Below are 22,394 nucleotides of genomic sequence, written 5' to 3' on the forward strand. Positions count from 1 at the left end.
AGCTTTCAATAAGAAAAATGACCAAAATAGTTCCTTTTTATTTTATTTTTTTTTTAAAAAATTGAAAATTCATCCTTAAAACTCTACTTCTTAACTCTAAACTCTAAGTCTAGATTAGTAAATCATATGGCATAAATGTATTTTTACTTTTTAACAAAACTTGTTTTGGTCATTTTTTCATTGATGACTGATTTTGTGTTTCAAAAAGGCTATCCTAGAGAATTTTTTAATATTGGTGCACAGTAGTATATTTAAATATATTGTATCGATTATTTGTGATATATTAAAAATTATTAATTTGATTAATTGGATATTATGTTTTTTTATAAGTACTCATTTTTATTAGATAAACCAAAAGGTCCAACCGGCTTACAAAAGACAGCTATCCTAAAGCCTAGACATAACGAAACCTAAAAGAAACAACACTTGTTAAAAGATAGAGTCATAGAGAACCAAGTGCCAAAAAGAGGAGTGATGGAGTGAGAGGAGGATGGGTCGTGTCGAAATGCTCTCGAAAGCGGGTCGAGTCTCGGCTTGATGGTATCTTTAATATCAGAGATGATAACACCAAGAGGCCTGGCTATGGATGCGTGAAGTCTCGCATTCCATTCCGTTCTTTACAAATAGAGTACGTGGATGCTTGATAAATGAGTCTGAAGATAAGTGTTGTATATCGGATTAAGGACGAGCAAGCCACTCCACAACCGCTTCAAAGGACATGGGAAGTTGGAGGTTTGCTCGACTGGTACAGTGTTGCCAGACAGATGCGCTGTAAGGGCATTGGAAAAAGAGGTGTTCCCTGGCTATAGATATTAATTTTTTCATATACTTAATTTGTTAACATTTTATAGCATAATAATTTCTAGCTATCAATTGAGAGATTTTGTTATCTACCCACGTTTGGAGCCAAAATTAGAAAAGTAGACTTGATATGATAAAAATGCAATTTACTGTAGTATTTTGTTACTGAGTAGACAAAAATATCATTCTTATTGTCACTTTAGAGATTTAGCATATATAAGTGTAGGATAGCAGGTGTTTGAACATCTGTACAAATACCACTTTTTGTCCACCAGATTTCTGTCACCAAGCACACTTTCCAATGCAAGAACTCATTTCTATGGCTTCGAATGGTAACATCCGTCCCGCACCGCACCGCAGTCAATAGTAACAAAAATCTCTACATATACCATATATCTATACGTTTTTATAACTGTTAAAACCGCACCACAGTTAAACCGCTTGTCCTGCACCGCTCAATTCACTGTTACCATTCGAAGCCATAACTTCTTAACTAAATAAACTAAATAATAATGTACATATTAGGGGTGTGCACTTTATCCGAAATCCGAAGTGGCACCCGAACCCGATCCGAAAAACCCGAACCGAAATCCGAACCGAAGTAGCAAAATATCCAAACGAGTATTGAATTAGGAGAGATTGGATATCCGAACCTGAACGGGTAATACCCGAACCCGAATGGATATCCGAAGATAACCGAACATATGTATAATTAACCTTATATTTCTAGTTTACATCTTTCATTTTATATAAAATATTTATATTGATACTACACATACTTTAAATTCATATGATATACATACAATTACGTTGAAGATGATTTGCTATTCACTTAGAATGCATGTCAAACTTTTTATTTCAACAATTAACAAAAAGTTACATCCAAAATTTAAAAACAATAACCAAATTAATGTCTTTTTAGTTTGAAAATGTTATGTCCAAATCTATTAACCATTCAATCTATTAAAAATAAAAAAAATAGTTAAGTGAAAGTTATATATTTAAATACAAGAAATTTGAGAAATGAAAATTTTCATTTTTTTTTCTTCAAAATCTAAATATCCGAACCCGATCCGAAATAACCGAAACCGAACTAAAAATACCCGAACCCGACCCGAAGTACAGAAATACCCGAACGGGTTCTACACCTCTATACCGAAATACCCGAAAATCCAAAATACCCGATCCGATACCCGAACGCCCACCCCTAGTACATATTATTGCTACACAATATTTATTTTGACTTTTTAATTTTTAAAATGCTAAATAAAGTAACAATATTTTAGAATATATGATATAAAAATACTTTATTAGACAAAATAACAATATACATTAGTTGATGATATGATTAACAATGGGGATTACAATTGATTGCAAGATCTCAAGAACTCGATATTTACACTTCGTTCTAAGTTTTTATTTAAGTGTTCAACTAATTGTTAGTGGTTAACTTGTTTGTTATAAACTGCACTTATATATGAAATACCCTTATTTGTTGTAAATACATAATTTCTTAGTTGATACATGTTTTGTTAATTGATATTTTGTTTAATAGATGGTTTGTTAATCAATATATTTTTAATATATACTCTCTTAGATGATACAACAATATATTAAAACATGTAGTATGTTAAAACAATAATACACATTGATAAAATTGTTGGATATTTTTCGTTTTCAGTTAGTAAATAAAGTATTATACTACATAATAGTGAATATTCATTCTTTTGTATTAAACAATGTATTCAACTGGTGAAGATGGTGTCGACACCTGAAGAATGACCAGCTTTCTCTACACACATGGAAGAATTCAGCCGCAGTAAGACTTTCTTCCCCGACTTTTGGATTAGACATATTCCAAGAGCACAAAACACTTTGGAAGATAAACTTGCATTTGGTGCGAGGAGTTCTCCTTTAGCTATGCTTTATATCGATTCTATCCCACCGGTTTGGCTTGCTGAATCGGTTGGATCAGTTCAGTAGTTCTAAATGTTGTTGTAAAAAAGTGTATATATATATTAAACAATGTATCAATCCACGACAACGTTTATCAGGTAACTTATCATATATCAGCTACCAAACCATGTATCACCTGATAAACTATACTACATATTTTGTTAGCTGATCATAGTTATGTGTAGAATTTTATCAGAATCAATAACATGCAATATAGAAACAATGTATCTACTATGTCAACACGAATTGGGTAATAATTAATGTATCAGCTAATAAATCATGTACCAAACAAAATGTAGCACCTAACAAGTCATGTTTCATCTAACCAACCATATATTTACTAACTACACATATTTTGTAACAGGTAGCAAGTAAAATGTTTGCTAGCATAAATGTTATCTATAACAAAAAATAACATCACGAACTCACTAGCCTCCTCTCTGTCTTCAGCGTAATGCTTAACAGCTTCTCTATTTTAGGAAGAAACTTCAACAATGGCTCTGACTTTAGGCCTGGCGTATCTTTCCGTTTAGCTGCCAAACATAGCTCAGACTTTCACACGATTTTGATGTATTCTAATAGAGAAAATGGCCATAACTCAACAAAAAAAATAATCATCAAAGATTAAATCTTTCAAACAAAAAATAAAAAAAAGAAAATAAATTCAATGGAACAAAAAAATATAGTTCAAATACAGCTTGGTAAAAAAATATTTTCACCTTGTTTAGATCAAAATGAAAAACAGTGTATAAAAGATTTCAAACAAACTTGAGATGACATCTTTCTCCATTTCTTTGGATTATAAAGATCTTCAGATTTGAAAAAAAAAACAAAAAACAAAAGAAACGAAAAGGAAAATAGAGAGAGCTAAAGGGGTTAAAAGATGATTATCAGAAACTATGATACTAACTAAATCTGATCTTACCGTATGAGGTATAGATCAAGCTTTGCCTTATTTGTTGACACCATGAACGAAAAAAATATTCATTGAAACCATGAGCAAAAAAACTATCTGTAACTTTATATTGTTTTTGATGCAATTCAAAATTTAGTAATGGAAAGAAAAAAAAAGGTAGAAAGTGAATGAGAGAAGAAAGAAGAAGAACTCATTTATATGAGAAACCTAGAATTTTAGGTGCTATTTTACAGAGAGTTTGAGGGTGTGGGTTATTTTACTGACACATATTATTTATTATTTTAAAATTTAAATTAAACCGCCGAGACAAAACGGTAAACTATGAGATAAGGTTTAGAAGGAGTGTAGGATAATTATGGAAGAAAAAAATGGTGCATTGGCAAGGGACAAACTTCTAATATAAGTGCTGTTCATTTGGTTGACGCAGCTACATGCGGCTGCGTCTGCGTCAATTTTTTTTAATAAACTCTTGTTCGTTTCATTGACGCCGGTACTGCGTCTAGACGCTGCGTCCTCGCATCGATCGCCGAAAAAATCTACGTCTACGATTAAAACTCTGCGTCTGATGTTTATTTTACACATTTGCCCTTACCATATTTTATTATTTACAATAAAACCTAATCCTAATTACTCCAAAGACGCAGCTTTTCTCTCTTTCGTCTCAGCCTCTCATCTCCATCTCCATCTACGACCTTCGAGCTCTCTCATCTTCATCTCCAACCTTCGAGCTCTCTCATCTCCATCTCCGACGCAGACCTTGAGATCTCTCTTATCCGACGATGCTTATCACGGCGAAGCTTCTCTCACTCGAGCTCTCTCTCTATCGTCTTCATCGATCTCAGGCTCTCTCCATCTCTCTTGTCTCAGCCTCTTTCTCAAGTCTTCAGGTATGGTGTTTGATGGGCTTTGTAGTCTCAGCCAATCAATCGTAGTGTTCAGTTTTGTTCATGTGTGGGTTCGTGAGTTCCTCTTACACAAAGCTCATGTCTTTGTTGGGTTTTGCTATTCAGATGTTTGATGGGTTTCTCTTGTTTGGTGTTTGCAGGTAAGCCTTGTCTCAAGCTTCTTCTCAAGCTTCGTCTCTCATCGTTTCAAGTCTTCATCACCAATTCACGAAGCTTCTCTCACTCAAGCTCTCCCAAGCTCACTCTGTTTCTGGTAAGTTATCAACAACGCAAGTGGCTTTGATATTATTCATGATGGGTTTGTTGCTGTTGCTATATGTCTCGTTTTGAACCAATGTCTTGCTTCATTCGTGTGTGATGTGTGATGTTCGATTTTTGATGGATTTCAAACATCGTTGATGAATTTTATTTGATGGGTTTGTTGCTGTTGCTATACTTATTTTTCCATTGCTTTGTTTCAGAGACTGTAAAGTTAGCTAATTCTACTGGCTACTCTTTTGTCACAACACATGGGGCTCATTATCCTATCTCCAAGTTTAAACCTTTGTCTACCTGTTGTTGTTGCTTGTATATAATTCATAAACAAGATGATAGCATAGATGATAACTTCATGTTCTCATTGCTTATTCTTTCTGCTTTTTTTTTTGCAGGTCTCAGGCTCGCAAGCTCAAGCCCTCTCCAAGTTCACTCTCTCGATGGCAATAGATGTAAGCTCAGACCCTTTCTTGTTTGCATTTGTGTATAGAAATGTCTTTAGGTGTATGGAACTTGAGTTAGTGTATAGAAATGTCTTTAGGTTGTATGTAACTTGAGTTTATGTGTATAGAACTGTGTTTAGGTTGTATGGAACTTGAGTTTATGAGTTTATAAATGGAACTTGCTGTATGTGTTTTGCTTTAGACTTGGAAACCTGAGGAAACTAGGTATTTTTTCGAACTCTATGCGGAAGAGAGAAGAAAAGGAAATAAGGTTGGTACATCAATGAATAAAGTGGGGAAAGCAAACATTATGGAGGCGTTTGAACAGCGGTTTAAGAATAATTTTCCTGATTGGAGGCCCTACAAGAGCAAGTACGACACCAGTAGGAAGAAATACATCAAGATTAAGACGCTGGCTCAAAACAGGACAGGGCTTGGGTTTGATGACATGGGAAGGATTAACATGTCAGATGATTGGTGGAGTGAACGCGAAAGGGTCAGTTTCACATTATTCTCTCTTCAGTTTCACATTTCACTATACAGCATAATGATGATAAGCATGTTATATTACATCTTTTTTTCTCTGTTAATGACATTGCTATCACTAACTTGCTTTTTCTTTTTTGCTATATAGGAGTGTCATGGTATTAGAAGATCCGTATGCAAAGAGATTAGTAACATGGATATGTTTGAAGCGGAATTTGGTGGTGTAGTAGTAATTGGACCTGAAGGATGGAGCGCTCAACATGGAGAAGCCAGTTTGAACTCTAGAGTGGCTGAAGATGATGGTGATGATGAAGCTGATTCTCAGCCAGCAGCAGAAACTCAAACATTGGAGACATAAACACAGCCACAAGCCCCACGCCAAACTCAGCCAGCGACTCAGACTCATTCTGGAAGGCGTAAGGAGAAAGACATGGTTGTAGAAGCGTGTGTGAAACGGACTGAAGCTCTTGAGGTGAAGAACAAGATAGCGGAACAGATGTTGGAGCGTCAAGAAGCTTTTAGTATTTAGAATGTGGTGGAGATACTGTATGCTTTGCCTGAAGTGAGAGAGTGGTCTCCACTATATGAAGCAGCAATAGAAATTCTCATAGATAATGAAGGGAACCGAAGAGTCTTTGTAACAATGAAGACAGATGAAGCTAAGATTAGGTTTTTGGAGCTTAGGACTAAGATAAAACGCGATGATGACCAGTATGGAATTTAGGATTAGTCTTATTTTGTGATCTTGATGGAACTAGTATGGAGCTTAGGACTAGTATTCTTTGTGATCTTGCTGGAACTACTATGGAGTTTAGGATTAGTCATATTTTGTGATCTTGCTGGTCTGATATTTGTATGAGTCTTTTGTGATCTTGTTGGTTTGATCCTTGTATGAACTCTGCCTTTGGTGGCTTTATATATATATGGTCTTTTTATGTTTCTTTACTTGCTGTATCCACGTATTTATAAATGTGTAAAACAGGTTGGTCTTAGGATGATTTTATTACAGGTCGTGTTTCTGATGATGGTTTTATATATATATATATATATATATATATATACTTGCCGTGTGTGTAAAACATGTTGTTGCTTGGTTACTTGGTCATTTATATTGTGTCTTGTGTATTGTATAATTATTTGTCTTGTGCAATAACAGGTTGTGTCTTGTATTGCTTTCATTGATCTCTACATATTGTTTGGTGTTGATAATAATCTTATACATTGTTTTGTAGATGCTTGAAAGATGGATATTGCAAGATGAAGATGGAGATTATGATGATGAACTTGGAGATACTGTATGCTTTGCCTGAAGTGAGAGAGTGGTCTCCACTATATGAAGCAGCAATAGAAATTCTCATAGATAATGAAGGGAACCGAAGAGTCTTTGTAACAATGAAGACAAATGAAGCTAAGATTAGGTTTTTGGAGCTTAGGACTAAGATAAAACGCGATGATGACTAGTATGGAATTTAGGATTAGTCTTATTTGTGATCTTGCTGGAACTACTATGGAGTTTAGGATTAGTCATCTTTTGTGATCTTGCTGGTCTGATCTTCGTATGAGTCTTTTGTGATCTTGTTCGTTTGATCCTTGTATGAACTCTGTCTTTTGTGGCTTTATATATATGGTCTTTTTATGTTTCTTTACTTGCTGTATCCACGTATTTATAAATGTGTAAAACATGTTGGTCTTAAGATGATTTTATTACAGGTCGTGTTTCTGATGATCGTTTTATATATATATTTGCCGTGTGTGTAAAACAGGTTGTTGCTTGGTTACTTGGTCATTTATATTGTGTCTTATGTATTGTATAATTATCTGTCTTGTGGAATAACAGGTTGTGTCTTGTATTGCTTTCATTGATCTCTACATATTGTTTTGGTGCTGATCATAATCTTATACATTGTTTTATAGATGCTTGAAAGATGGATATTGCAAGATGAAGATGGATATTATGATGATGAAGTTGGTTTGTTTGATGCGCCTATTACTGAGAGATTGAGTCATAGAACAGATCGAGGAGCAGGATGGCATCATGTTCAACAACTTATGTATGAATCTGATCAGCAATGTTACGACATTCTTTGCATGAATCAAAGAACGTTTGAAGATTTGTGCAAGATGTTGGCTGAGCGATATGGATTGAAAGAGACTCACTATGTCTACCTTGAGGAATCTATTGCGATGTTCAAGATAAGACGAAGCAGGATATTGCTGCAAGGTATCAAAGATCATTGGATATAGTGCAAAGGAAGCTTGATGATGTCTTGAGTGCTATTCTCAAGTTTGCAGTGGATACATTAAGACCACAGGAAGGCGCGTTTGGAAGAGTAAGTTCTGTTTTGAGGAATGATGATCGGTATTGGCCTCATTACAGAGATTGTATTGGAGCACTTGATGGAACACATGTCCCAGTTCGCCCTCCAAGTCAAAATGCAGAAGCATACAGAGGCAGGAAGCAAGATCCTACAATGAATGTTCTTGCTATATGTAACTTAGATATGAAGTTCATATATGCATATCTCGGTGTACCTGGTAGAACACACGATACAAAGGTCTTGACTCATTGTGCGAGGAACGAGGCTTCTTTTCCACATCCTTCTCCTGGAAAATATTATCTAGTTGACTCCGGATATCCGACCAGGACAGGGTATCTTGGTCCGCATCGTAATATGCGATATCATCTTGGTCAATTTGCGACAGGAGGACCACCAGTTAGTGCACAAAAGTTGTTTAACCGAAAGCATTCAGGTCTGCGATCAGTGATTGAGAGGACATTTGGAGTATGGAAAGCAAAATGGAGGATTTTGGATCGTAAGCATCCAAAGTATGCGCTGGTCAAGTGGATTAAGCTGGTGACAGCGACGATGGCGCTACACAACTTCATACGTGACCCACATCGGGAAGATCATGATTTTGTACAGTGGCAAAGTGGTGATGATGGAGAAGGAGAAGAAGCTGATAGTGACGGTGATGAAGAAGAAGAAGAAGAAGAAGAAGAAGAAGAAGAAGATGATGATGATGATGGTGATGATGATGGTGGTGGTGGTCGACATATCGTATATGAGCCAACCAGTGATAGATCGATGGAAGCTTTGCGTGATAACATCATAAATGAATATGGTAGAGGTCGTTTGCGTTTTAAATGGTTTTTTTTTTGCTTATAACTTTGATGATCATTTATATGTGATATTTATTTAAGACTTGATGTTTTTTTATAATCAACTTAATGTATTATTTAGCTTTTGTTTCGTGATAAATATTTTGAAGTATTATTTTTGTTTTAATTTAGTTTATAATTTATGATAAACAAATATTGTTATATTCGTATATTTGACAAAAAATGTATATACCAAGTAAACATAATATTTTAATGGATGTAAATATATTTAAATTATATTTTTTTATTTAAAATACAATTTTACAAAAAAAATTAAAATAAAATATGAAGAAATAAAAATAGCCGCAGCATCTATTCCCAAAACCTACTTCCTGCCTCGGCATCAACGTCAGCGTCAACTTCCTACATCTTCTAAACGAACAATAATCAGCGTCGGCGTCTACGAAACGAACAACAACTATTTTCATTGACGCCGACATCGACGCCGACGCCGAAAACTGCAGCAACCAAACGAACAGCACTATAGTCACCATATAGGGTCACATACACCAATACTCTATTTGATATATGCTACTAACATACTCACTTCTTAATTTTTTTTTCACTTCTTAATTTTTTAAAATGTCTTGCTTCCATACTTCCATGTGATTACTCTTCCGCCTACCTTCGACCATGCAACATAGGTATGTCTTCTACAAACATCTTTCGATGTTGTACAATTTGGTTCTAGACTTCTAGTTTCTGTGCATTTAATCTTGATTTTGGATCGGTCTATCATCACTTGGTTCTACAACAAAAGAAAATCTAAGGTACAACCAGATCAAATCAACTATCTCATGTTGTGTGATCATTTCTTTTACCAAAGATGGATGGTTAACTTGTGTTTGTAAAATTCGGTTTGGTTTGGTCTGTAACTGTGAGTAAGGATTTCACAATCCGTCTCAATGTTATTCTCTTCTCTAGTAGCTATTCGGAACTGTTAAACTTCGACATTCTCATAGGATAAAAGTGACAAAGATGAGATAATAGGATGTGTCAGGACGATTCGACATTCTCAAATGTCATAATCATATTACAAATAAAGGGCGTCTTTAGATACTGGTCGTTGCATTAAACCTTGTCGTCATGAAACCACCACCTCGTCTCCTTAGGAGATCTCCCATTTTTACAGTTCTTCACATAACGATCATTGTCTGCTGGGCGCTCCTGCAATCACATCACATAAATGTGTTTGCTATGAGCTCACAATTTACAGATTATGTAAATTAAAGTAAATATGAATACCTTTGCAGGTGAACTTGATAGCATGGAGAGAATGCTGATGCAGACTGAACTCACAGTCATTGCTGGTGACCACGAGTCATATAGAATATCTGCCAAAACACAGCTTTATATTAACCAAAAGAATCACTTATCATTTACAAGATACATAATTGCTTGGGAAGTTGCATAACTAAAAGGATTGGGTTTTAAAGATTTTGATTATAGTCCAACTTAGATGCAAAACAGAGCAGATACATGAGTTCAAGCTCCACATAATGATAATGAAGTAACATGTACAGTGTAAGAATAGCTACATATATTACTGGTTCGGAGAATAGTATACTCTTTTCTAAAGATTATGATTTACAATCTAAAACAGCAGAGACAAACACGGAGGGTTAGGGTCGGTACAAATCTAAGGTAAGGAACTCTCTATCATAGACACTGAGTATTAGACAGAGTGAGATATGCAACCACACGCAAGGTTTACAGTCAGAAACATTGTCTGATCATACAGAAGGTAATACAATAGAATCTCTAAATCCAACAACCTTGGTGTCTGGTGATAACACACTAAATCAATGATCACAAACATATCTTTTAAGAACATGGAATAATTACCTAAACAAATATGCCCATTGCTGTAAATATGTGGATGTAACGGTCCCGGAGGAACAAAAACTACCTGCTCAACAACATTGCAACATTTCAGACATACTTCCTCCACATCAACAATACAAACAAACATAATAAGAAATAAAATAATTTTTTTTAACACTTCGTTTGAGAATTCTATCGAGATCCATAAACAAAAGTATCAGTCTTTAATCAGTGAGATTTGTATTAGCCAAAAAAAGAGAACTGAAGAGAAAGACACGAACATGAAAAATATGGATTCTGTAAAATCAATCACTAGGATCATTAAACTTCTTTTCGATCTGCCATTCAGACAAAACAAGAAAAAACCTAAAGAGGATCGAGAAGACATGCCTGCGGCGCTTCCATAGGGTAATTAACGGGAAATTCAACCTGAAGCTGATAAGTCTCGTTCTCGTAGAGCATCCCTGGAGCTCCGGTCACATCGATTTTCCATCTTTAACATCAGGCATAAATCGATCAAAATTTCATAAGAAATAATCAAAGAGGGAGAAAGGGGCTTACTTTTGAAGATTATCGTTAACTTTGTGCCTGAATCCAGTGGGGGGATTTACTTGCCACTCCGTAAGCTCTTTCTGCAACCTATTACACGCGATCTTGCTTAACGCCTACGCACAACCATTCAGTTTCAGATTTCATCACAAGTTTTATTTATATATATATATACACAAGAAAGACAAATTCGTGGAGAAATAGAAGACATGCGAGAGGGAGAGAGAGACCTTGCGTGAAGGAGCGGAAGAGCTGGTCATGGCGTAGAGAGACGGGGAGAGAGAGAGAGAACCAAAGTGTGTCCTGTGTCTGGGCTCCTTTACTCTTTCACCGTTTTTTCTATGAATGAAAATATATATAATAATTGAACCATAACATAAAATAAAATGAATATAATATTATGTTAAATAAAATTATGTTATTACATTATTTAATCATGTAATTTCGGATATAAAGTTCAAATTGCTTAAAAATCACAATTAAGTTGGGAAAATGTTTGAGGGAAAGTTAAAGACAATTATGTTCTCTTTAAGGAAATTTCAATAGCGATCAAACTTGTAACGTTATATTTTATTAAAATTATACCGGTTCTGGAGTACATAAAATTGTAAAAGAATAAAAATAAATTGAAGTAAATAATATTAGGTTGAAAAAAAAGAAAAAGAAGTAAATAATATGAATTTACAAATTTAGTGGGCTGATTAAGACTCAAATTTGTAAAAGAGGCCTACTGTTGAACCTTAATATCGATTATGACTCAAAATACACATTGACCTCTTTTAATATATCTTTTATTTTAAAAAAAATATTTTTACTAAAAAGTCTGGCACGAGATAAAGGCGATAGTCATATTAAATGCTAGTCATTTAAAATACTTTCAAAAATAGAAAGTATTATATGCATAGGCGAACATTAAAGAATTCTACATTAAAAATGATATTTAAAAAAAATCGGAAAGAATTAAAAAATTTGCAAATTTAATGTCTGTCACCATTTGAATGTATTTTGTGGAATTGCTTATAAATTTTTTTATATATGACATTTTGATTTGACAATATAAAACAGTTTATATTGTCCACTCCGAAAATAAATTTTATTCACATATATAATTGTCTCTAAGTATCAACCAAAATAAATGTCACAAACCTAATAATTATAGAAGAACATAATTATAAATCATTTATTTATTCCAGTCCCTAAAAAATGTCATCTATCATTCATGAATCGTAAAGAAAATATTATAACAATATGAATCGTATATATAGTCAAAACCCTAACACTTGTGAATATAAATATCAGACAATCCTATTAATTTCGTATAACATTATAATCGTAGGTTTTCAGAGAATTATAGAAAGTATTATATGCAAGGGGAGAAAATAAAGGAAATCTATAAAATGATATTTGACTTTAAACTTTATTGAAAAAATAATAATATAAATTTCCAAATTTAATGTCTGTCACCATTTAAGATAATTTAGAAATCTAAAAGTCTTGTTGCAAAAGTTAAGGGATTGAAAAAAACAATTAATATGGAATTCCGTTTTGGATGTATTTTACAATCACGCAAGATATTCCATAATTCTCGACATTTTGATTTTACAATATAAAACCGTTTATATTGATGATTCCCAAAATAAATTCCCAAAATAAATGTCATGTATCCCATAAAAATCCAAAAATATTAATCAAAATAAATATCACGTAAGAAAGTTTTATAGAAGAACATAATTATGAATAATTTATATTTCCCAGTCCCAAAAAACTGTCATGTATCATTTATGAATCCTAAAGAACGTGAATCTTATAAAAACATGAATCATATGTATATAGTCAAAACCCCATCAGTTTTTAATTAAAAAAACATAATGTATGATAACTTCTATGAAATAATATACTCCCTCCATGTCATATTATTTGTCATTTTAGAGTTAAAGCTTTGTTTTATTTTAAGTGTCGTTTTATGTTTTCAATGCAAAATTTAATAATAATATTTTCTATTTTATTTTTCTATTGGTTGAAACATGGTTAAGTGTATAGGTAATAATGTTTTTATTTTGGAAATATGCAAAATTAAATGTTTTCTTAATTTGTGTTCGTAAACCTAAAGCAACAAATAAAGTGAAACGGAGGGAGTAGCATACACATCGAAGAATCCACTAATATTATGCTAAGAATTTGTAAAATAATGAAGCATATACATTGCTCAATCCACTAATATTATGCTAAGAATATAAATAACTATATTTTGCCGTTCATTTTGTGGCTATATGTGTTTTGTTCGATAATTATTAAAATACATTGCAATGAGTAGTTATACCATGAAATGTTTCATGTTATACATGGCTTCTTCTCATATAGTTTAGTAATATAATCTCTTCATATTACTAAATTTTAATGAGCAATTGCATTTTATGTAATTTGTCTAGGCAAGAAAATGTTATTTAACAAAGGCTATGAGAATCAAGAATGATTCTCATGATGACACATAGGAAATGACATTTTTGTTAATCACACATGGTGATAAGGTTAACTGTTTAAAATGCTCCTCAAATAATAAAAAAGGGATGTCGAACATGCATCCCATCAGTCATAGACGTTAATATTTGAATAGATTGATTTATAATTCAGTTATATTTATGGTATTTAGTTGATGAGAAGCATACTTAATCTATATTGTTTTATGTCAAAATGAAAACTCAAGTTAGAATCAATGAGAACCATTTTAATAGTTATATAGACCACCAGCAACATAAAATTATTATTTTCAAATGCGTATGATTTTCACCTTATCTTCCCCGTTAGTGAATTTAGAATGAACTCGAATATTGATATGTCTGTGAGTGTGAATTATGATGAGAAGATGTATTTCACGACACATATCTACATATACATACATATATATATATATATATAAACTAACATAATTATTGCTACTTTTTAAAAATATACCAAATGAAACTCCTAGGTTTATAATTTTTGAAATATTTCATATAGAACCTATATACAATAAATTTACATAATATTTGTGCTACCTAACTATAGAAACTAACATAATAATTAATCCTTTTAAACAAATTGTCTAATTGTTCATAAGTAGGCTTAGTTGAAAAAATATATTTTTTTCTCACATATGTTAGGAAGCATTTGATACGTGTAGACAAAATGTTAGGAAGAAAAAAGTTTAGAAAAGCGAAAATTGAATACTTTTAAAACATATTATTGATGAATTGTTCATGAGTAGGCTTACTCGAATAAAGAAGATTTTTTTCTCACATATGTTACGAATCATTTGAATACGTGTAATGTTAGAAAGATAAAATTTAAGAGAAACTATTTTTAAAAAATTGTAAACAATAACTATACTTGAAAGTTTGTTTATCTATGAATTATTCTATTTTTTGTTCATGGGTAGGTTGTCTATGGCTTGTATGCGATTCTTCTATCTGTTAGTCATGGATAAGAGGTTGATATTTGAAGAGCTTTTCGAGTATATGTTTGGGGACAAACCATTAGAGAAAAAAATATGTATTAGTGGAAACTCTTTAAATGGTTTGAATTTTTGTATTTAAAAAAAAAAATATGACAGCGTATATACCTATCAATAACTAAGCTGTATGATTTTTATTATGGTTACACCAAAGTTGGATGGTAATGGCATTTTATGTAGTTAATCTAGTGAAAGAAGGACATTTTATTTATGGCTATGAGAAAGATTCTAAGAATGACACCTAAGTAATGGCATTTTGGTTAATCACACATGAGGGTAAGGTTATTTTATAATAGTGCTCCTCAAATAATATAAAAGGGATTACAATTGCATTAGGAATAAACGATATTGAAATAATACATTAAAATAGCATAAAAAACGCTATCTAGAGTGCCCGAGAAAAGATTGCGGGGGAAGATACAACGTTCGCCATAACGCTGCGCTATCTTGCAATAGTGTTTTCCTCATGCTACATATGAGACGTTTTCTTGTAGTGTTTGGTTTAGGAAGAGTATGCAGTTTTGGTGTAGACATCACTTTCCTCCTTGTTGCTTGACAATGGAACTTTGATGTGGCATCTACTTGGTCTTGATACTTCTCTGCAAACTCCTTATACATCCTGACTTTAAGGTCTCTCTAGTCTACCACCGGCTGGTTGTAGATGCTTGGACTGTTCTCCTTTAGCCAAATATTTTCAAGCATTCCCCTTGAAGGCTTCGACAGCTTGTGATAGCTTCTTTTCTTTGGGAATGTTTTTGGACCGCAGCCACTTCTCCATGTTCATTTCCCAACTCAAATACACCCCAGGGTTCTTGCTGGAACCTGAAAACACTAGAGTGTTGGATGAATAAGCAGAATTTTTGCTTACTTCCTTCTTTTGGCCAGTTGGTGTTTGTTGAGCTCTCTTTGTGCTGGTGGGTTTGGGTTGAGATGGTACTCTATATGGGGCACGTCCATAGCCTACTGCCTTCTCTGTTATCTTTGTAAGATTGTAATCCTCATACAATTCGTCCTCCTTTTCCCCACCATAATCTGACCATGGACAGCTTGGTCTTGACCATGAGTGTTTGATTGGTGTGTCTTTTTCATTGTATCCACTAATGGACCTGGAGAAACTTTGCTCAAGAGGCTCTGGTTCATCTCCACCCACTTCAGGATGGCGTCCACAACTGATTTCAGAATCAGTTTCATAAGAAGACTGGTGTTCTTGGTCTTCTCCTACATCACTTAAGTCATCCGGTTCTTCTCCCCAATCTATTTCTGAGGTATTGATTTCTTCATACTCCATAGCCTTAGAATTGATGTGCCTTGCAAGATAGTTATATCAAACTAGTGGCTTAGGTATCTGGTAGAGAAAATGAACAAAATAAGTAATGAAACTTATGCTAAACCGATAAATATGCAAATAATGGACCAAGTGAACTAAACTAAGTTGAATAATGTTTTTTTGAATGCACAATGATATGCACGAAATAAATCAGAGTAATATGGAAATATGAAAGCAATATTGAACAAGAATACTAGGAAACAAATGCAAGGACAATTTTTTTTAAAAAAATATATCAGAGGCAGCACGAAATATATTAAATATAATAAAAGAAATAAAATTTTATTTTGGTTTTCAGATTAATAGAAAAAAGGAACAATTTTTTTAATGCAAATAAACCGAAAAAGGAAACTATGCAAAAAACTGATGAAAATTTAAATATGGCAAGTGGAGCTGGGGGAATGAATGCAAACAGGAACTAAAAATTTCTAAAGAAATTTCGTGGATCAAAGCCACTAAACTCCTCCTCTTTCTTTTACTTTTCTTAAGAACACCAAAAATGCAAAAATGCAAACATGAAGCAAATAACAATTTTTATGATTTAAATAGTTTTATAAATGCAAACTAAACATGAATGAAAACTTAAATATGATAGAGAGGATTGATATAACCTGGGTCAGAAGCCTTTTGGCTCTGATACCAAATGATACAGCCCCGGAAGCTAGGATGGTGAGGTGGTCGATGAAATGGTGATGGTTGAGAAATCGGTAGAGATGAAGGTGGTTGATGGATGAACTACTGTCCTTTCACGTTCAAGATAACCTGAAACAAAGGAAGAATAATTAGTTTATGAATGATAATATAATAACAGAAACAAAGAGGAAAGAGGGATGGAATGGTTGATGGATAGAAGATTAATGATCGGTGGTGGAGATGGAGATGAAGATGGATAGTTGATTGACTCTCTCAATCCGTGGGTGTTGATTGACTCTCTCAATCTGTGATCCTCAAGGCTCCTGAAACTCTCAATGAATCTATGAACCACGAATCAATAGGACAGCAAAGAATAACTTTTTGAATCCTAAAGAAATCGATTTTATTCAAAGCCAAACTTTGATAAAAACAAAACAAACTTTTATAAATTCTTAAGATCGAGGGTGATTTACAAAGACAGACTAATTGAGCTTTCTAGGCTCGACTGCTGGTACTCTCTAACATTCATAAAATGACAGAAGGAAAGAAATAAAATCGAAATAATAAACTTGGAAGCGAAGGAATTGATGACTCCCTGAAAACTAGCCGTTGAAGGCTTAATGATGAGAATCTTGGCCAAATAAATGTAGATGGTGTTCTCCTTGTATCTGGACGGTTTGAGGGGGTAAGTGAGCTTCCTGGAAATCTTTTTTATGGTCTGGAAGGTGCAGATGTCATGCACAGGCTGAAGGAAAAAGAGCTGTTGGAATTTCAATGCTCGAGACTACAAATAAGGCAAGTTGAAGTAAATGAAGATCCGCCTGATCCTCTGTGTGCTGGTGCATCTAAGGACGTTTTGGATGTCTTCTGGATGGATAATATGATCTCCTGGCTTCCATAGATAACTCTGGGTCGAACCAAATTGAATTGGTTGGAGACTTTCCACAAACAATGTTGGTTTTGGGAAATTGATTGCATCTTTGTTTTCCTTTGACCAATTCTTCTGATTTCGGGTTTATGGAAATATGAGACATTAATATTGAAGCCCATGATTGATTCAGAAGAAGGCCGCTTCATGGTTGGGCTGAAATCCACCTCTAAGAGCTGATATTCGCAACTGGACGGGTTGGGAAACCTCCGGTTTGTAAAATCCATAAGTTCTTCATCCGTGAAGATTTTTTTTGGTAATTCCAAGCCTCAGTGATGAATGGTTGTGTTGGCCTTCTGTGAAAATTGGTTTTATGCCAAATTACTTATGGTGGTTGAGATCCACTTCTTTGAATGAACCTTGGCCGCATGTAGCTCTATTGAGGCAGTTGTTGCTTATCTGGCTGAGCTTCGGTTCAGGTACTGTTTCTGTGCCCACAACCGCGGGTCTTGACCTAGTAGTTTGTGTATAACATTACTAGTTATTTATTTGTCACAGTTTTTTATGATATCACATAGAAGATGATTCATTGCAGGCTTTTTAATGATATAAGAGAGATTACTAATGGTGTTCGTTCTTTTACTTTAGTTAACTTTCATTTGTTTTAATTCTTACATACTTTTTGTGACTTTTTCAAAAAATTTTGTTTCAGTTTTATATTGAATTGAATTCACATAGTTTATGTTTATATAATTTATGTTTTAAAACATAATTTCTCTTAAAAAACAAAACTAAGAAGAGCCTAATTAAACCGATCCAAAGAAAACCCAAACTGAATACAAACCGAACCGAATACAAACCAAACCGAACACAAACTAACTATGGTTTACTTCAGTTGAAAAAATACTAGAACCGAACTAACTAAACCGAATCAGACCCGAACCGAACCAAAAAAATAACCGAAGTGCCCACCCCAAGTTCCTATGCGATGTTCTAAAAGATATGTGAATTCTCATTTTCTCAAATATTTTCCTTATACTTTAATTGATGTTTCCTTTGAGCACAAAAAATAAGTCCCGTGGAGTAGATAAACAATGTTTCTACCAGTTTCTAAACATTTTGAGTCATTTGTTTAGCTATAGTATGGGTTTTAGATCAGATAATGGGCCTCCCACATCTGCTCACTCGGTATGTGGGCCCCATTCTGTGCGACGGGAGGTTCATTAATTTTTTGGAAACTCGAAAATCTTGCTTAAGAACCCTGCAATCACCATATGATTTTTTTCCGTACTTTGGCTTCATTGACATAATGTTTCGAATCACTTCCTGACATGTCACTCATCCTTCCACTACTCCAGTTCAAACACACTTAAGTTTAGATTTCTTTCTGGATGGTTGATCGAAAAGGTAAGTGACTTTGTTGACATAGGTTGCCGAATCAATTTTTTAAGCCTTTCAACATATAACACATTCAAGTCTTTTCAGGTTTTGGGTCGAATTGGAATAGAAGAAGTCAAATTGGATGGAAATAAGAAAATAAAAATGAAGAATTATGAAGATGTGTCAAAGTTTAGTAATGAATGGAAGACTTTCCTATGATGTATCGAGCTCAACTTTGGAAACAAGGTAGAACATTGAGTTATGCCTGTTTGAGGTTGATCCATAGGGTTTTTTTTTTACATCAAACGACTATTCTATTACTCAAGCTAGAGGTGGTCTGAGTAACCAAACCGTAATAGAACAACAATAAAATAAAGTTCTCTATGAAAAGATCTCGCAGTCCTAGCTAAAGAGTCTGAAATCTGATTTTACGCTTGTGGAATATGTGTCATCTTGAACTCCGGAAAGCATATCTGCATAGTCTATATCCTCTCCAGTTCTGTTGCAAAGTTTGACCAAGCATAAGGCTCATTAATCATGGCAATTAAATCCCTACAATCCGTTCCAAAATTCTGACATGTCGAATGCTGAAGCATTTTCTCCATCGCCCATCACAGTGCTTCCAGTTCTGAATGCAAGCAGACTCTCGCCGTATGTAGTTTCTTGTCCCCATAAGTTGTACCTTGCCCAAACTGTCCATCCAGCCCATCCACACCTGCTAAATCATGATGTGGATGTCCATGACCCATCTATCATACAAATATTACTCAAGCTTAAGACTTGAGGTTCCACAATACTATGTTCTTGTGGATTTGATGGTACCATCTCATTTGCATTAAACCAGACTTGACACTCGCTCTCAGCTTATCGAACTAACTCCAATGGGTCCCTGTTTATCCCTATAAAGAGTTTATCGTTTATAGCCTTCCAGATGTACCAAATTATCCAGGGATAAGGGTCCCTGTCTAATTCAGGCTCGACAATGTTGTTTTTCCTCCAGAAAAGATAATCCATATTTGCATAAGGCTCCAAACCGGGAAGATGTGTGGGCTTGTTGGAGTTGTTGATAACCAAGCTTGTAAAGCTAGCGGGCATTCAAAGATTGCATGTATGGCAGATTCTTCTGGTTCTCCACATCGTGGACAGTAGTTATCACATCTCATGTTTCGTCGTATAAGATTCTTCGTTACTGCCACAGGACATGTTATCAGTTGCCATATAAGATAACAAATCTTTTGAGGAGCCTTTATCTTCCAAGCAAAGGCTTGAAGTTTAGTTATAATGTGTTCCAGTACCTCCTTTTCTTCCTCATCCTTCAATAAATTCCGAGCAACCCAATATCCTGATTTAACAGTATATTGTCCATACTTGGTGTAGTTCCAACAAAATGTATCACGGCGATGAGTTGTACTTATGGCCAAACTCCTTATGAGAGGTATATCAACAGGGGCAATATAATTCTCCAATATCCCAACATCCCACTCCTTCGATTCTCCATTAATGAGGTCGCTAACTCTCATGTTCGGATGCATAGCTGGGGTTGTAAGTTGAGCCGGCCTAGCTGGTGTTGTAGGGATCCAAGGATCCTCCCACACCTTGACCTCATATCCAGAATGTACTTTTTGTCTAATCCCCAAAAGGAGTAGCTTTCGTGCCACTGAAATGCTTGTCCACATATAAGATGGACTGCTTACAAAGATTGTTCGTAAAGGCGAACTCGATCTATAGTATCTTCCCTTCAGAAATTGAGCTACTAAAGAGTCAGGTTATTGAACTAGACTCCATAGTTGTTTTTCTAGTAAAGCCAAGTTAAACTCATAGATCATACGGAAGCCAATTCCACCCTTTTCCCTTGCGGGGGGGGGGGGGGGGGGTGGTTGAACTCCACCAGAATTGTGCAATGTCACTTGCGAGGTTTTCACATATCGCTAATGGAAGCAAGTAACTAGACATAACGTATGTCGGTAGAGCTAGCAAGATTGATTTTATCAAAACTTCTTTTCCTCCTTTTAAAAGCCATCTACCTGTCCATCCATTCACTCGATGCATCAATTTTTCCTTGAGAAAAGCAAAGAGTTTGCATTTAGATCCGCTGATATCTTCTGGAATTCCTAGGTATGTACCCATTCCTCCTTCATTCTGGATTCCAAGTGTATCTTTAATATGTTGTCTAACAGTTGCGTTGATCTTCTTACCAAAGAGTATTGAGGATTTCTTGAAGTTGATACATTGGCATGATGCTTGTCTGTATTTCCTGACTTCTTTCATCACTTCTTTGCATTCACGAGGCTCCGCCTTACAGAAGAAAATGATATCATATCAGTAAAGAGAAAGTGGGATACTGAGTGACACGCGCGTGTAACACGCATTCCCGTTATCTTTTCTTGGTTCTCTGAATGATTAAGAAGGCTAACGAGCGTTTCTGTGAATAAAATAAAGATGAAAGGAAACAAAGGATCTCTTTGACGTAGACCTCTCTCCGGTACAATATGTCCCATGGGTTGTCCATTCATGAGCATTTTGTATTTGATAGAAGTGATACAACGCATAATCCAAGTAATCCATGTTTCTGAGAAGCCCATTATTAGGTATCTTGGATGTGTGAGACTGATTTGTTAGATTATGGAATTATCTAATTTGTTCTACATCTAAGTTATTTTAATACTGAAATTAAATTCATGACCTAGTATTCGATTTTGGTTTATTTAACGCACCAAAAATATTCTATTAAATGCTTGACGAACATAAAATGAGCAAGATGATCTTATTCTTAGCTATCGAGAGTTGATTGTTCAGAATTCTGTGAACTTATTAAACTCAATCGTAATGCATGTTTGGAACCTGGAATTCAGTGGAATTTACTCTCTAGGATTCTAATACATAGAGTTTAGCATTGCAGAGGTAGGTTAAACTAATCATAGTGTTACTTAATGCATTTCCTGTTTAGAAGTTGTGTCATGATATATATTCCTTAAGGATATATATTGCCTAACGCATTTTCTCTATCCGTTTGCATCCTTTTGTTGGGATTGTGAAATTCCGTGTCCAACTCTATCTTATCTTATTAGTACGATATTGTCCACTTTGGGCCTTAGGCAAGCCCGCATGGATTTACTTTTGGTTTCCTTCCCAAAAGGCCTCGTACTATTAGAGTTGGACATCTCTTTATATATCAGACACTCCTTGTCTAATTCTCCAATGTGAGACTTAGTTTGTTATATCACATTCTCCCCTTCAAACTAAGGATCACATTCATCTCGTGTCCTATAACTGACTTCCAGGATCTTCTGATTCGATATCTGCTACACACCTCTCATTCCTAACTCATAGGATACCCATTCATCACTCATTCATCATTTAAAGGGTATTTCGGTCTTTCTTGCAGATTTCTCGTCAACTGC

At 34.6% G+C, this 22,394-nt stretch overlaps 2 protein-coding genes across 2 annotated transcripts; one reads left to right on the top strand and one right to left on the bottom strand.

Annotated features, from left to right (window-relative positions):
• Nucleotides 1-241: 241 nt before the first annotated feature.
• Nucleotides 242-6,697, top strand: LOC111209357. Its single transcript, XM_022709193.2, has 5 exons — nucleotides 242-792; nucleotides 4,719-4,831; nucleotides 5,229-5,285; nucleotides 5,479-5,772; nucleotides 5,911-6,697. Exons 1-5 carry the CDS (start codon nucleotides 648-650, stop codon nucleotides 6,118-6,120), a joined length of 819 nt encoding a protein of 272 aa, XP_022564914.1. The 5' UTR covers nucleotides 242-647; the 3' UTR covers nucleotides 6,121-6,697.
• Nucleotides 6,698-9,860: 3,163 nt separating this feature from the next.
• LOC111209356 (ubiquitin-conjugating enzyme 15-like) lies at nucleotides 9,861-14,140 on the bottom strand. Its single transcript, XM_048743221.1, has 6 exons — nucleotides 11,526-14,140; nucleotides 11,308-11,411; nucleotides 11,137-11,239; nucleotides 10,768-10,831; nucleotides 10,168-10,256; nucleotides 9,861-10,089 (listed from the first exon to the last, which is right to left on the bottom strand). Exons 1-6 carry the CDS (start codon nucleotides 11,553-11,555, stop codon nucleotides 9,994-9,996), a joined length of 486 nt encoding a protein of 161 aa, XP_048599178.1. The 5' UTR covers nucleotides 11,556-14,140; the 3' UTR covers nucleotides 9,861-9,993.
• Nucleotides 14,141-22,394: the final 8,254 nt, after the last annotated feature.

Source organism: Brassica napus, chromosome A10, assembly GCF_020379485.1.
Source record: "Brassica napus cultivar Da-Ae chromosome A10, Da-Ae, whole genome shotgun sequence".
Lineage (NCBI taxonomy): Eukaryota > Viridiplantae > Streptophyta > Magnoliopsida > Brassicales > Brassicaceae > Brassica > Brassica napus.